Genomic DNA, 17,493 nt, shown 5'->3' with positions numbered 1-17,493 from the left:
TTTTATTAACCGAGTCACTGGTGCTTCCTGCTTTAGTTTTTGCTTATAAGCAGGAATCAGGAGGATAGAGTTATGGTCAGATTTGCCAAATGGAGGGCGAGGGAGAGCTTTGTATGCGTCTCTGTGTGTGGAGTAAAGGTGGTCTAGAGTTTTTTTTTCCTCTGGTTGCACATTCAACATGCTGGTAGAAATTAGGTAGAACGGATTTAAGTTTCCCTGCGTTAAAGTCCCCGGCCACTAGGAGCGCTGCATCTGGATGAGCGTTTTCCTGTTGATTTATGGCCTTGTACAACTCATTCAGTGCAATCTTAATGCCAGCATTGGTTTGTGGTGGTAAATAGACAGCTATGAAAAATATAGCTGAAAACTCTCTTGGTAAATAGTGTGGTCTACAGCTTATCATAAGATACTCTACCTCAGTCCTCAGTCAATGTTATATTTCCTTTTATTCTCAGAATTCCCTTGCTTCACTTCCCCTGAAGATAAGACATTTGCTTCTCTATGCGTCCTAAACTACATTCTATGTCCTCTGTAATCAACTAAGATCATAGCCACAGCTCTTCTGAAACCACCAATCTGCCATTATCAGAATACATCAGATCTAGGTAACTGTCTTTTCTAAGTAGGCTACAAGTAACACCAAACACTTGCTGTAGTTTACCATCATATATTGAAATCATTCATTTATCACGATCCAATTTATTTATTGACATATTCCACAATTTTCACTCGTTTAATCTAGCAAAACCTTATTCAATGCCCCAAAAAATGACTACCACGCACACTTCTCTCCATACCCGTTAACATTTTTGCATTTTAGTTATTTAGCAGACACTCCTATCCTGAGCGACCCACAATTAGTGAGCTCATACATTTTTTATACTTATACTAGCCCCCCTTGGGAATCGAACACACAACCCTGGCGTTGCAAGCACCATTCTCCACCAACCGAGCTACAAGAGTCCTGCTATTTAAACCACACACGCTTCAAATACAACATCACCAAACCAAATACTCTGTCGTACCCATTCAATCAACACATCAGCAGTGGAATTTACACTCATAGATGCAGATTGTTACTCCATGCCTTGAAATGATAAATAAATTCCACAAATAGCGCCATTACAATGATTTTTCATCTTAACCTCTGATATAAAATGAAGTTCCCTCACTTCACTACATTAGCTCTACCATGATAATTAGTTCAATTGAACCCTATATTGGCTTTGTACTATATTATACATTACGTCTAAAACAACATTACTTATGGTCAGTTTATTCCACCATCACATGATCCAACAATGGTATAAACTTAGAAAACCCATATTAATTACTTTCTTCACCCACGACGTACATCTACGTTTGGGTGAACAAGTTAATATTTATTATTATTCCAATTATTATTTTATGAAATCTCTAATAATCACCTACATATACGTAAAATGGATCATATTTTCACATTTGTCACAAACTCCATATAGACCGTTAGAAACTTATAGATAATCACATCAACGAATACTTCAGTTAGTTTAACAATCCTCATTCAACCCAAATCAGCCTCTCCTTCATTCTCTCAGCGGAAGCAAAAAACATACTGTAATTTCCAAGGACACTGCCATGCCTGTCCCAGAAAACACAGACTCTTCCACTACTTTCTACAATAACATCAAGCTCTATTAACTCTTATAAATACTCTCCTGAGGATATTTATTATCACCTCTATGCTTACCTATCACTATTATTATTTTATGCAATGTTAGTAACATTCAATGCTAGTAATTAAATACTTGCATCAAATATCCACTTCTGATAATGTTTTTAAAATGTAGTTCGCCTTTAATGTCATTTTGGTGCTATGATTCAATATGTTACATGTTATTGGCTCCATCTCCTGGTCGTTTTGAGTATTACAAACTTCATTTTATGACGATTTATTACATCAACGGTCCGTAACCGATTCCTCTCTTTTGTAATGTCTTTCACACTACGGGACTAAAAACCCACTATCTTTATAATGTACCATACATTAAGGATGCCTTCCGCCCACTCTCTTTATAATATAATATTTTAAATCATATTAAAGGTGCTCTGCGCCTAATCTCTATTTATGATATAATCTTTTAAATCATATTAAAGGTGCCCTGCGCCTTATCTCTCACTAATCTGTTGCATTTACTCCTTAGTTCGACCACACTCTAATTTGAATCATAGCACCATGTAATAGTAAAATTATATATTCCTCCTTACATCCCTTTACATAATTCAATACCACTCATCGTCCCCCTTCAAAAAATATTGAATTTTAAAGTTCGTTACAGTTCAGCTTTACCACAGACAAGCAGATTTTGACATAATTCAAAAAATGAAAGTCTGCTTACCTGTTAGTTGAGCTGTGAACTGCATCCTGTTCGTTTAGACGCCCATCTGTTATGATGAGTTTCTCAGGTATCAAAGAATCAAGGATGCAAGGATATACTTAGACATTCTGTGGAGATTTCATACCAAGTATTTATTGAATCACGAGCTTGTGGGTTCATCTAACAAACGGACATGGCTTTGCCCTTCGTCAGTTGAACTAACTTGAACAAAGACACTCTACCTTATATACCCTTTATTACCATCTTCCTGGCATACATCTGGCAAGTCTCAATGGGCACTCCCTGTCTTTGATGTTCATCACTCTTTACCCCAAGTCACTATCCTAAACATCACTCATGCTATCCTAAACATCACTAATCTCCTTTGACCTAATGGAATGTAGACTTCATGGCCCCAAACCACTCATCTCTTAACTCTTCCTCTGTCCTCACAATACTATGACATGACATCATTACACTCTCCAAATGATCAGCATCTTTATTATTGCAATAAGGATGAACAACCTGCTCAGATTTTTGTTAGGGACAGGGTATTATTGAGTCTATTGCCACTCCATTCCCACATGATTAACCGTCTCATTCAACTGCACAGCAGTAGGTGTCATCATTCAATAAGATTAAACTGTACACACAGCCTGACTCAGATACGGGTACAGTCCAGACAAGCCAGCATTGAAGCAATGGAAATTATGATTTGGAAAATTGGACATTGAACAAACTCACCAGCTAGTCTGTGGCTGAATAGCTGTTCTGCGCTGCAGCAGATCAGAAAATACCACTTTTTCTGTTTTACTTTGATCCTCTAATAATAAGATACTATATGTGGAATTATGTATTTGCTGAGATGTGGGCAATTAATGAAGGTACCAGGAGTTTCCAGTTGTAATTTAATTCAAATGACAGACTCAATAGAATGACGCAGTGATTATTATAAATGAAAGCATCAAGGAAGAGTCTCAGTCTTTGAACACCACGATAGATTACGAGACAAAACAGAAAGAATTAATGACTCAGCTGACACGCGTTTAAATGTAATTTTAATTCAATTATTTTTTGTTACAGAACAACACACTTATGATACAGAATGGCTATTTGCACATAAGACAAATATGTTAATTGTAGTAGAATAAGCATTAGATAGTTTGACAGTAACTAACAAATTACTTTTTTACTGTGGCTTTTCGCCAAGGGGAATGACAAACAATGTAATCAATACTGGGAAAAAAATAACAAAGTTACCACTTAAATCCCTTATGCAACATTTAAATGCTTGACGTATGAGGACATCATCTGAGTCAGAATTTTATGAGAAATGCTATGTTCCCATTCCCTCATGATAATTTCCTACCCCTACATATTTCTTAGTTACAGTTGAAGTCGGAAGTTTACATACACTTTAGCCAAATACATTTAAACTCAGTTTTTCACAATTCCTGACATTTGATCCTAGTAAATATTCTCTGTCTTAGGTCAGTTAGGATCATCACTTTATTTTAAGAAGGGGTTGTGAGCTGCATGAAATGATAAGACTCAAAGGCATGGGGAATCCGTAACACCTTAATCTCCTAGTCGTTGATTCAATGTAACCTAGATGGACCATGACCTTGTGATAAGTTTTATCATATTTTAGTGACTGGAGGAATGTGATGTCACAAATATCTCATGTCTCTCATTACTTCACTGATTAAACCAGCATCAGCAAACATATACATATTAATTAAATCTAAACCATAAATGTAAGACATTTACAGTTTTTTCCGTACAATCCGACATTACGATGTAGCCACCTTGAGCTATAGTGTAACCTACGGCTTGTGCATTTCCTGTTATCGCTAATGGCCTAGAAAATATTATGTCCAATCTATGGGTACAGTTGTAGTCTGAAGTTTACATACACCTTAGCAAAATACATTGAAATTAAGTTTTTCACAATTCCTGACATTTAATCCTAGTAAAAAGGCCCAGTTTTAGGTCAGTTAGGATCACCACTTTATTTTAAGAATGTGAAATGTCTGAATAATAGTAGAGAGAATTATTTATTTCAGCTTTTATTTCTTTCATCACATTCCCAGTGGGTCAGAAGTTTACATACACTCAATTAGTATTTGGTAGCATTGCCTTTAAATTGTTTAACTTGGGTCAAACGTTTCGGGTAGCCTTCCACAAGCTTCCCACAATAAGTTGGGTACATTTTGGCCCATTCCTTCTGACAGAGCTGGTATAACTTAGTCAGTTTTGAAGGCCTCCTTGCTCGCAAACGCTTTTTCAGTTCTGCCCACAAATGTTCTATAGGATTGAGGTCAGGGCTTTGTGATGGCCACTCCAATACGTTGACTTTGTTGTCCTTAAGCCATTTTGCCACAACTTTGGAAGTATGCTTGGGGTCATTGTCCATTTGGAAGACCCATTTGCGACCAAGCTTTATCTTCCTGACTAATGTTTTGAGACGTTGCTTCAATATATCCACATAATTTTCCTTCCTCATGATGCCATCTATTTTGTGAAGTGCACCAGTTCCTCCTGCAGCAAAGCACCACCACAGCATGATGCAGCCACCCCCGTGCTTCACGGTTGGGATGGTGTTCTTCGGCTTGCAAGCCACCCCCTTTTCCTCCAAACATAACAATGGTCATTATGGCCAAACAGTTCTATTTTTGTTTCATCAGACCAGAGGACATTTCTCCAAAAAGTACGATCTTTGTCCCCATGTGCAGTAGCAAACCGTAGTCTGGCTTTTTTATGGCGGTTTTGGAGCAGTGGCTTCTTCCTTGCTGAGTTATGTCGATATAGGACTTGTTTTACTGTGGATGTAGATACTTTTGTACCTGTTTCCTCCAGCATCTTCACAAGGTCCATTGCTGTTGTTCTGGGATTGATTTGCACTTTTCGCACCAAAGTACGTTCATATCTAGGATACAGAATGCGTCTCCTTCCTGAGCGATATGACGGCTGCGTGGTCCCATGGTGTTTATACTTGCGTACTATTGTTTGTATAGATGAACGTGGTACCTTCAGGCGTTTGGAAATTGCTCCCAAGTATGAACCAGACTTGTGGAGCTCTACAATTGTTTTTCTGAGGTCTTGGCTGATTTCTCTTGATTTTCCCATGATGTCAAGCAAAGTGGCACTGAGTTTGAAGGTAGGCCTTGAAATACATCCACAGGTACACCACCAATTGACTCAAATGATGTCAATTAGCCTATCAGAAGCTTCTAAAGCCATGACATCATTTTCTGTAATCTTCCAAGCTGTTTAAAGGCACAGTCAATTTAGTGTATGTAAACTTCTGACTCACTGGAATTGTGATACAGTGAATTATATGTGAAATAATCTGTCTGTAAACAATTGTTGGAAAAATTACTTGTGTCATGCACAAAGTAGATGTCCTAACCGACTTGCCAAAACTATAGTTTGTTAACAAGAAATTTGTGGAGTGGTTGAAAAACGAGTTTTAATGACTCCAACCTAAGTGTATGTAAACTTCCGACTTCAACTGTAGATTACGGATACAAGCACTTCATGGTAGTTTGAGAATATAAAAAAAACTACCTAAAAACCACATAGAAACAAATAAAAGTAGCACATTTTTAAAGAATGATACTGCAATAAATTAAATAACACAAAACTACATTAGAGAGCCAATGCTTTGTCAATGGTATGTTCTATACACATGCAGGAGAAAACCAAAACCAAAATGAGAGGACTGTAATAAATGCAACACTATCACATTCAGAACTGCTAGAACACGTAGGCCTACGTCTTTGTCAAGGTTGTTTTTATATGAAACATTGTCACACATATAGCTTCATGATATAGCCTTCAAATCTGTTAAATGCATGTGTTGTTGACTGACAAGTCTTCTTTCAAAAGCCACATGTTCACTTAAAATAATCTCATGTCTATCGCTCATTGTAGTATATCCTTCATTCAATATTGGCTGAGATTATGGCAAAATTATGAGTTTATAACGGGCACAAGTGTCAAACAGGTGAACTATTATGCAGGAAGATCAGGCGCATTAAACTCAATTGTTTTCTAATCACACAACTCACAAACCATTTTTCCTCCTCTGCCACCTTACATATTAAGAAACAAATATACATTGATTCCATTACATATTTGGTCACATTGTCGTTCTCACAGGACAGAGTGGGGTATGTTGAGCCATTTTTTACATTCAGCATCACTCCGTCAATATAGTATTATTTCTAACAAAGATATCTACATATATTTCAGGATGTTATGTATCCCTGGAAATAATCAGAATTCATGTAAACATAACAGTTTTAAAAACATAGTTTGTAAAATAAAAAAAATTACTCCGGGGTAAATTGAGCATAGGGAAAAGGTAAGTTGAGCCGCCTTTGGGTAAGTCGGTGATGGTGTCCTGTGACAGTGGATGATGGTGCTAGTTGGTCATAGTTTAATTCATGGAATGGGGGTGTGGTATATTGTACTGTATATCTTAAATGTATGCCTACATTCAGATATAGATTTCTCTGTTAAATATCACTTACCCTTCAATTTCTTGACCAGTTGTCTGGGACATGAAGCTGGCCCGCGAGATTCTGGATACGTTTAGCAAGCTCAGACTCCAATTCATCAGAGAAGACCTTGTGTGTCTCTGCTACTCTATAATAGCCTCTGTTTCACACAGCTACATGTTCGTTTTCCTTTTCGTCAATGTACCTCCTCAGTGTCATTCAGTCTATTTGTTTCATCCCTTGCTGCTGCTCAAATGGACTTCTTCCCTTCTCTCACTTCCTTGGCTGCTCTCAAGAACCTCAAGGGGGGCTAGATCCCTGCTTGTTTTACATTTGTATACACGGGGAATGATTATGTCTGCTCTATAACAATATAAATGCATTATATTGAGTTCATATGCATGACACATTGCAAAAATACTATGTATTTTATGCATAAAACTGACTAAATGTAATCATCTTCTGCATGGGGTATGGTGGCCATTGGCCCAACTTACCCCAAGGCAAACATTTTGACTATATTAGCCCACACAGCTACAAGGGTGCACTTTCATGCTAGGTTTAGGACCTCATATTGTAGCTTATAGAGACCCCAACTGATGTACAAAACAATCTACTTTGGTTTAGATAGAAGCATCATGAAAACTATAACACAATACATTAATTTGACCTAACTTGCTTACCACTTTTTCCATGTGTTTTCTTCTTTCATAGACTCCATGAAATGATGACCTATTCCTAAATATTTGGTCACATGGTACATTTTGTGTATGGTTTCCTAGAAACAAGGAGTAGCTCAACTAACCCTTCGGCTCAACTTACCCCACTCTCCTCTACGTATTAAATTCAATCAAAGTGCTTTTAATATCCTTTAATATTGTTGTGGTTGACATCTTGAAAATACCAACAGAACAACTTCAGTTAACAAGTTTATATAGGCTAGGCCTTCCCTTAGTTTCTCAGGGCCAGTTGAACGTCCTCCCAGTAATCTGATAAAACTTCTGATTGAAGGGGTGGAAGAACTTCCTCAGTTTGGCCACCACTGAGGGGTCCACCTCAGGGTGGATGCGCCCCTTGCTGCCTGCCAGGCACTTGTTGAAGACAATGTTAAATCGCAGGCAGTAGAATCCCCTGGTGGCATTGAAGTACAGGTTATACTGGCTGATTCTGGAGGGGAGGTTGAGGAAGCGCTCAACGAGCTGCAGCTCAGGCAGAGGGTCTGTGATCAGACGGTCGCCGTCTACAATGTGAAATTGTTCCACAGGGAAGTACTTCAGCCAGCGCTCCAAGTGCTTGGTGTAAATGCTGGTCCGTACCGCCTTATACTTTATGTTCACCTCACACGTGTTGCCGTCGATGGCCAGCTTCTCAAACTTGTGGTAGGTCTTGTTCTTACGCTCCTTGCCCTCCAGCACCTGTGTGTAGTCAGACACAGCTCTGGTGGTGGGCTCACGCACAATAATCAACAGCTTGATGGAGGAGTTCATCTTGAAGATGCGTTCCGGGACCTCCTCTGTGATGAAGTAGGCGGGGCTCTTCTCAATGGTGATCTGGTTGGGGAAGGAGAAGGGCATCTTCTCCCGGTACCAGTCGATGCCCCGGGCGTAGTTTTGTTCGTTGTCAAAGAAGTGGATCTCCTGCGAGGCCTTGACCACAGCCGGGTGCAGGTTGAGCATCTCCAGCAGGGCGCGCGTGCCCCCCTTGCGCACCCCGATGATGATGGCCCGGGGCAGCTGCTGCACCAGGTTGTGCAGGCGGATCTGCTCTTTGGTGGCATTGCCCTTGCGGATCTCGTGGAGCAGGCCACGTTTATACTGCAGGGTCCGGAGAGGGATCTGCTCCGGCAGGTGAGGAGGGCCCAGTCTGCTCTCTATGGGGCAAATAGGCTGCAGCCTGGAGGAGGGGAAAACACAGAAAGAGACATTTAGTTCTGTATAATAATTTCATCAGTATACTATAGAGCACTTTGGAATTAACTTTAAACACATTGTTAAATACTATAAAGTCTTATCATAATCTAATCATATATGATCAAGATTTTGTTATTGGAAAAAAATATTAGATTATTCATATAAACTAAAAGCATTCTATACTTGACATTCAACAGGCATTGCTTTCAGCAAACAACGTACCTATCCAAGCTCCCAACCCTGGCCACTAGATAGAGGAGACTCCCGATAGCAAGGCTGCCCAACACGAAGAGCTTCTGTCTCAGCAACGCCTGCTGTTTGAATAGCATGGCCCTCCATCAATCTTCAGGACTGCGTCTTCAGCCTGGGGATGGGAGAGCAGAGCACATAAACCACTAATCACTGGCGAGGAGACAGCCTAATGTTTATTAACACACACTCAATCAAGTCTTACAAGTGATTAAGCCACACTCACAGGAGCCTGCAAAGTGCTGCAGTGCCATTAGAGCAGACGCCTGTGGTGTATTCATTAGTCGGGTTCCGTTGCAAAATGTTTTGTCTGTTGCGAAACGTTTTGCAACAAAAACCGTTTACTCCAAACGTAAAATGTTCTGCAACTAAAACGAGAGTTTCTATTGGGCAAATTCAGGTAGGTCCCGCCCCGTTTGGTTCTTAGAGTAAACAGTAAATGGTTTCCGTTGCAAAACATTTTGCAACAGACAAATCCGACTAATGAGTACACCCCCGATTTTCCTCATACCCTTTTATTTATTCATTTAATTATTTCTGCCAGATAAGTCTTGGATCAGATTGGATCAAATGTATGACAGGCAGCCTCCCTCTGTGAGAGCCTGATGGTATAATTTTCATGTAGCTAATGCAAAGCAGAATACACAATTATTTCAACAGCCAGTGTTTTTTTTTTTCTTCACAAAAAGGGTGACTGCACAGTTTGGTTCCAGCCAACCCCTCAGGTGTAAATTAATGAATATATATATATATATATATATATATATATATATATATATATATATATATATATATATATATACAGTACCAGTCAAAAGTTTGGAAACACCTACTCATTCAAGAGTTTTTCTTTATTTTTACTATTTTCTACATTGTAGAATAATAGTGAAGACATCAAAACTATGAAATAACACATATGGAATAATGTAGTAACCAAAAAAGTATTAATCAAATAAAAATATATTCAAATAGCCACCCTTTGCCTTGACGACAGCTTTGCACACTCTTGGCATTCTCTCAACCAGCATCACCTGGAATGCTTTTCCAACAGTCTTGAAGGAGTTCCCACATATGCTGAGCACTTGTTGGCTGCTTTTCCTTCACTCTGCCGTCCGACTCATCCCAAACCATCTCAATTTGGTTGAGGTCGGGGGATTGTGGAGGCCAGGTCATCTGATGCAGCACTCCATCACTCTCCTTCTTGGTAAAATAACCCTTACACAGCCTGGAGGTGTGTTGGGTCATTGTCCTGTTGAAAAACAAATGATAGTCCCACTAAGCCCAAACCAGATGGGATGGCGTATCGCTGCAGAATGCTGTGGTAGCCATGCTGGTTAAGTGTGCCTTGAATTCTAAATAAATCACAGACAGTGTCACCAGCAAAGCACCCCCACACCATAACACCTCCTCCTCCACGCTTTGCGGTGGGAAATATACATGCAGAGATCACCCGTTCACCCACACCGCGTCTCACAAAGCCACGGCGGTTGGAACCAAAAATCTCAAATTTGGCTCCAGACCAAAGGACACATTTCCACTGGTCTAATGTCCATTACTCGTGTTTCTTGGCCAAAGCAGGTCTCTTCTTATTATCCTTTAATAGTGGTTTCTTTGCAGCAATTCGACCATGAAGGTCTAATTCACACAGTCTCCTCTGAACAGTTGATGTTGAGATGTGTCTGTTAGTTGAACTCTGTGAAGCATTTATTTGGGCTGCAATTTCTGAGGCTGGTAACTCTAATGAACTTATCCTCTGCAGCACAGGTAACTCTGGGTCTTCCATTCCTGTGGCGGTCCTCATGAGAGCCAGTTCCGCTTGATGGTTTTTGCGGCTGCACTTGAAGAAACTTGAAATGTTCCGTATTGACTGACCTTCATGTCTTAAACGAATGATGGACTGTCGTTTCTCTTTGCTTATTTGAGCTGTTCTTGCCATAATATGGACTTGGTCTTTTACCAAATAGGACTATCTTATCACGACACGACACAACTGATTGGCTCAAACACATTAAGAAGGAAAGAAATTCCACAAATTAACTTTTAAGAATGAGTAGGTGTGTCCAAACTTTTACTATATATATAGAGAGAGAGAGCGAGAGAGAGAGAGAGAGAGAGAGAGAGAGAGAGAGAGAGAGAGAGAGAGAGAGAGAGAGAGAGAAGAGAGAGAGAGAAAGAGAGACAGAGAGAGAGAGAGAGAGAGAGAGAGAGAGAGAGAGAGAGAGAGAGAGAGAGAGAGAGAGAGAGAGAGAGAGAGAGAGAGAGAGAGAGAGAGAGAGAGAGAGAGAGAGAGAGAGAGAGAGAGAGAGAGAGAGAGAGATTCATTAACTAGAATATGATAAGGTTTAACTTTCTAGATTACTGTGACTCCCATTCAATTATAAAGTTTCAGAGAATAGAGGAACTGCCTATTGCAAAGAAAAACCAGCAATCTAGAATAAATACTGTAAATTGGTGCCTCATGAAAATAGTTCACCTCAAAGAAAGACTGAAAAGAGGATAGAAATGGCATATTTGGATGTTGTTAACTAGATGTTCAAACCATTCCGTCACACACACACACACACACACACACACACACAAACACACACACACACACACACACACACACACACCTGTTTTTGAATTTTGAATATGCACCACAAAGAGACTATCATGTTGTATGAAAAGAAAGCATCACTGTGAGAAGCTGCTGCATGGGAACAAAACAAGAATGATCAAAGGTAAATACTGACCTCAATTCATTGTAGGCTACACTTCATCTACTGTTCCAATCTAGAACAGATCCTAATATTCACAACATTATACAGTGAGGGAAAAAAGTATTTGATCCCCTGCTGATTTTGTACGTTTGCCCACTGACAAAGAAATGATCAGTCTATAATTTTAATGGTAGGTTTATTTGAACAGTGAGAGACAGAATAACAACAACAAAATCCAGAAAAACGCATGTCAAAAATGTTATAAATTGATTTGCATTTTAATGAGGGAAATAAGTATTTGACCCCTCTGCAAAACATGACTTAGTACTTGGTGGCAAAACCCTTGTTGGCAATCACAGAGGTCAGTCGTTTCTTGTAGTTGTCCACCAGGTTTGCACACATCTCAGGAGGGATTTTGTCCCACTCCTCTTTGCAGATCTTCTCCAAGTCATTAAGGTTTCGAGGCTGACGTTTGGCAACTCAAACCTTCAGCTCCCTCCACAGATTTTCTATGGGATTAAGGTCTGGAGACTGGCTAGGCCACTCCAGGACCTTAATGTGCTTCTTCTTGAGCCACTCCTTTGTTGCCTTGGCCGTGTGTTTTGGGTCATTGTCATGCTGGAATACCCATCCACGACCCATTTTCAATGCCCTGGCTGAGGGAAGGAGGTTCTCACCCAAGATTTGATGGTACATGGTGCCGTCCATCGTCCCTTTGATGTGGTGAAGTTGTGCTGTCCCCTTAGCAGAAAAACACCCCCAAAGCATAATGTTTCCACCTCCATGTTTGACGGTGGGGATGGTGTTCTTGGGGTCATAGGCAGCATTCCTCCTCCTCCAAACACGGCGAGTTGAGTTGATGCCAAAGAGCTCGATTTTGATCTCATCTGACCACAACACTTTCACCTAGTTCTCCTCTGAATCATTCAGATGTTCATTGGCAAACTTCAGACGGGCCTGTATATGTGCTTTCTTGAGCAGGGGGACCTTGCGGGCGCTGCAGGATTTCAGTCCTTCACGGCGTAGTGTGTTACCAATTATTTTCTTGGTGACTATGGTCCCAGCTGCCTTGAGATCATTGACAAGGTCCACCCGTGTAGTTCTGGGCTGATTCCTCACTGTTCTCATGATCATTGCAAGTCCACGAGGTGAGATCTTGCATGGAGCTCCAGGCCGAGGGAGATTGACAGGTCTTTTGTGTTTCTTCCATTTGCGAATAATCGCACCACCTGTTGTCACCTTCTCACCAAGCTGCTTGGCGATGGTCTTGTAGCCCATTCCAGCCTTGTGTAGGTCTACAATCTTGTCCCTGACATCCTTGGAGAGCTCTTTGGTCTTGTCCATGGTGGATAATTTGGAAACTGATTGATTGATTGCTTCTGTGGACAGGTGTCTTTTATACAGGTAACAAACTGAGATTAGGAGCACTCCCTTTAAGAATGTGCTCCTAATCTCAGCTTGTTACCTGTCTTAAAGACACCTGGGAGCCAGAAATCTTTCTGATTGAGAGGGGGTCAAATACTTATTTCCCTCATTAAAATGCAAATCAATTTATAACATTTTTGACATGCGTTTTTCTGGATTTTTTTGTTCTTATTCTGTCTCTCACTATTCAAATGAACCTAGCATTAAAATTATAGACTGATCATTTCTTTGTCAGTGGGCAAACGTACAAAATCAGCAGGTGATCAAATACTTTTTTCCCTCATTGTATGTATGGTTTTTATTTTAGAGTGGAAAGGGATTATGTGTCTATTGTCTAATTGACAATATTGTCTAATTGATTGAATCAATGTTACCTCATAAGACAGCATTTGATCTGCATGTCTCTGTCCAGTCCAGAGCTTTCATGACAAACTCTTAACAGCCAATCAATCACCAGGGCCCAGTTTTGCAAAAGTTATCTATCTGGATTTCGGCTATCGGACAGGATTAAATGCATAGAAATAGAATGAATAGAATGTACAAATCATTTAATTGAATGGGGACTCCCATTATACCAATCATTTAATTGAATGGGGACTCCCATTATACAAATCATTTACTTGAATGGGGACTCCCATTATACAAATCATTTAATTGAATGGGGACTCCCATTATACAAATAATTTAATTGAATGGGGACTCCCATTATACAAATCATTTACTTGAATGGGGACTCCCATTATATAAATAATTTAATTGAATGGGGACTCCCATTATACAAATAATTTACTTGAATGGGGACTCCCATTATACAAATCATTTAATTGAATGGGGACTCCCATTATACAAATAATTTAATTGAATGGCGACTCCCATTAAACAAATAATTGAATTGAATGGGGACTCCCATTATACAAATAATTTACTTGAATGGGGACTCTCATTCTATTCATTCTATTTCAATGCATTTATTCCTATCCGATAGCCGAAATCCAGATATATCATTTTTGAAAAATTGGGCCCAGAGACTACTGTTGGTGCTAATAGTGTAAGATCATCAATAACCATCTGCCTCAGCACATATCCCTTGTTGTGATTAGCATACAAAATAAAACTGCTGTATCTTTATCGTGTACAACATGACTCGTTTGACCTTCAATGACGTAAAACTAAAACCTGTTCCTCTGTTAAACCATGTTGTCAAGGTCGAGGTAAGGAGTAGACCAAGGCGCAGCGTGATGAACAAGCATGATTTTAATTAGTTAAAGCACGAAACAAAACAAGAAACGACTCGTGACGTCCACGGTATCAATGACCGAACACGGAACAAAAACCCACAACCACAAAGGGAAAACATACAGTTTAAATATGGCTCCCAATCAGAGACAACCAGCCAACAGCTGACACTCGTTGCCTCTGATTGGGAGTCACTCAGGCAAACATAGAATACAACAAACTAGAATGAACACCAACATAGAAATACACACATAGAAATGAACACACCCTGGCTCAACATAATGAGTCCCAGAGCCAGGGTGTGACAGTACCCCTAAAGGCGCGGACTGCGACCGCGCCTCAACTAAACAAACCAGGGGAGGGCTGGGCGGGCATACCTCCTCGGCGGCGGTTCTGGCTCCGGCCTTGACCACCACCCTCCAATACACCCCCCATAGTGCCCCTGGTCCAGTCTGGCCCCGCCCGGCTGGAGCAGGACTGGACTTAACAGGAGCGATCCTTACCAGGCTGTCGACTCGCACCCCTGGCTTGGTGCGTGGAGGAGGAACGGGCCTTACCAGGCTGACGACTCGCACCCCTGGCTTGGTGCGTGGAGGAGGGACGGGCCTTACCAGGCTGACGACGCGCACCCCTGGCTTTGTGCGTGGAGGAGGAACGGGCCTTACCAGGCTGACGACTCGCACCCCTGGCTTGGTGCGTGGAAGAGGGACGGGCCTTACCAGGCTGACGACTCGCACCCCTGGCTTGGTGCGTGGAAGAGGGACGGGCCTTACCAGGCTGACTTCTCGCACCCCTGGCTTAGTGCGAGTGGCAGGAACAGGCCGGACCGGGCTGGCGACGCGCACCGTAGGTTTGGTGCGCGTGGCAGGAACAGGCCGGGTCGGGCTGGCGACGCGCACCGTAGGTTTGGTGCGAGTGGCAGGAACAGGCCGGGTCGGGCTGGCGACGCGCACCGTAGACTTGGTGCGGGTGGCAGAAACAGGCCGGACCGGGCTGGCGACGCGCACCGTAGGTTTAGTGCGTGGAGCAGGGACAGGCCGGGCTGGACTGTCGACGCACACCGTAGGCTTGGTGCGTGGAGCAGGGACAGGCCGGGCTGGGCTGTCGACGCACACCGTAGGCTTGGTGCGTGGAGCAGGGACAGGCCGAACCGGGCTGTGGAGACGGATAGGAGGCCTGGAGTGAAGAGCGGCCACCACCCGTCCTGGCTGAATGCCTACCCTCACACACTCTGTGTGAGGCATCCGCACAGGACGTACAGGGCGGTGTACCCTGGCCTGGTGGCCTTCTGGATCCGCCCCCTTTTCTCCTCCGTCAGCCCCGTCGTCCATGCCGTGTGCCCCCCCCTAAAAATTTTCTGGGGTTGCCTCACGACCGTCCGACGACGACCCTGATCACGCCGTAGCTCCTCTCTACGGCGCGCCTCCACCGTCTCTTCTCCCGGCGCTTCCTCCCATGTCCAGCCCAAGAGCTGCCCCTGGACACGCTGCTTGGTCATTGGCGGGTGGGTTTTTCTGTCAAGGTCGAGGTAAGGAGTAGACCAAGGCGCAGCGTGATGAACAAACATGACTTTAATTAGTTAAAGCACGAAACAAAACAAGAAACGACTCGTGACGTCCACGGTATCAATGACCGAACACGGAACAAAAACCCACAACCACAAAGGGAAAACATACAGTTTAAATATGGCTCCCAATCAGAGACAACCAGCCAACAGCTGACACTCGTTGGCTCTGATTGGGAGTCACTCAGGCAAACATAGAATACAACAAACTAGAATGAACACCAACATAGAAATACACACATAGAAATGAACACACCCTGGCTCAACATAATGAGTCCCAGAGCCAGGGTGTGACACATGTGGGGACAGTGTTTCATTATCTAATAATGACATCAAAGTACTGTGACTCTCACAGACATTACTGTTTTTTTTCTGCAAGTCTTTTATCCTGCTCCTGGTTGAGACATACTAGTGGTTGTCAGTGGTTGCAGATGTTTAATATTTTAGAACAATTATAAGAGGGAGCAGTAGAACACTCTGCTTTGCAAAGTTATGTAGACTTAGGCTATGGAAGCCCACTTTCCTCTCCAAAGAATAACCACCAACTGACAAATTACACAGCTTTGACTGTTTACCCCTGTGGACCCAGAGAGATCAGTCTCCAAAACCAATTAGCAGATGGCTTGGATCATCCTAATACAATACAAGGAAGCTTGTTGGATGTAGCAGGGCTTACAAACTATCACGGATTACAAAGGGAAACCCAACCGCGAGCTGCCCAGTGACGAGAGCCTACCAGACGAGCTAAATGCCTTCTACGCTTGCTTTGAGGCAAGCAACACTGAACCATGCATGAGAGCAGCAGCTGATCCGTACGACTGTGTGATCACGCTCTACGTAGCCAATGTGAGTAAGACCTTTAAACAGGTTAGCATTCACAAGGCCGCAGGGCTAGCCGCCGCCATCACCTCTTGTTCAACACCATAGTGCCCACAAAGCCTGGGACTGAAATCCTCCCTCTGCAACTGGATCCTGGACTTCCTGACGGGCCGCCCTCAGGTGGTGACGGTAGGCAACAACGCATCCGCCACGCTAACCCTCAACACGGGTGCACCTCAGGGCTGCGTGCTTAGTCCCCTCCTGATACTCCCTGTTCACCCACGACTGCGTGGCCGCGCACGACTCCAACACCATTATTAAGTTTGCTGACGACACGACGGTGGTAGGCCTGATCACTGACGATGAGACAGCCTATATGGAGGAGGTCAGAGACCTGGCAGTGTGGTGCCAGGACAACAACCTCTACCTCAACATGGGCAAGACAAAGGAGCTTATCGTGGACTATAGGAAAAGGAAGGCCAAACACGCCCCCATTCACGTCGACGGGGCTGTAGTGAAGCTGGTCGAGAGCTTCAAGTTCCTCAGTGTCTACATCACTATCATGGTCCACACACACCAACAGGGCACGACAACGCCTCTTTCACCTCATTTTTTTTTTTTACATTTTAGTCATTTAGCAGACGCTTTTATCCAGAGCGACTTACAGTTAGTGAGTGCATACATTTTTTTTTTCATACTGGCCCCCCGTGGGAATCGAACCCACAACCC

General features: G+C 42.4%; 1 protein-coding gene across 1 annotated transcript in view; it reads right to left on the bottom strand.

The window, feature by feature from the left end:
• Positions 1 to 6,636: 6,636 nt before the first annotated feature.
• LOC121552835 (heparan sulfate glucosamine 3-O-sulfotransferase 5) overlaps positions 6,637 to 17,493 on the bottom strand; it is a 111,203-nt gene continuing 100,346 nt past the window's right edge. Inside the window, exons 2-3 of the mRNA XM_041865902.2 lie at positions 8,995 to 9,136; positions 6,637 to 8,755 (exon numbers count right to left, since the gene is read on the bottom strand). Coding sequence (XP_041721836.1) covers positions 7,822 to 8,755; positions 8,995 to 9,101 — 1,041 coding nt within the window. The 5' untranslated portion in view covers positions 9,102 to 9,136 and the 3' untranslated portion in view covers positions 6,637 to 7,821. The remainder of the gene's footprint in view (positions 8,756 to 8,994; positions 9,137 to 17,493) is intronic.

The sequence above is a fragment of the Coregonus clupeaformis genome, chromosome 36, assembly GCF_020615455.1.
Source record: "Coregonus clupeaformis isolate EN_2021a chromosome 36, ASM2061545v1, whole genome shotgun sequence".
In the NCBI taxonomy this organism is placed as follows: Eukaryota; Metazoa; Chordata; class Actinopteri; order Salmoniformes; family Salmonidae; genus Coregonus; species Coregonus clupeaformis.
The sequence above is the reverse complement of the archived record's forward strand: the minus strand, read 5'-3'. Positions and strand labels throughout refer to the sequence as shown.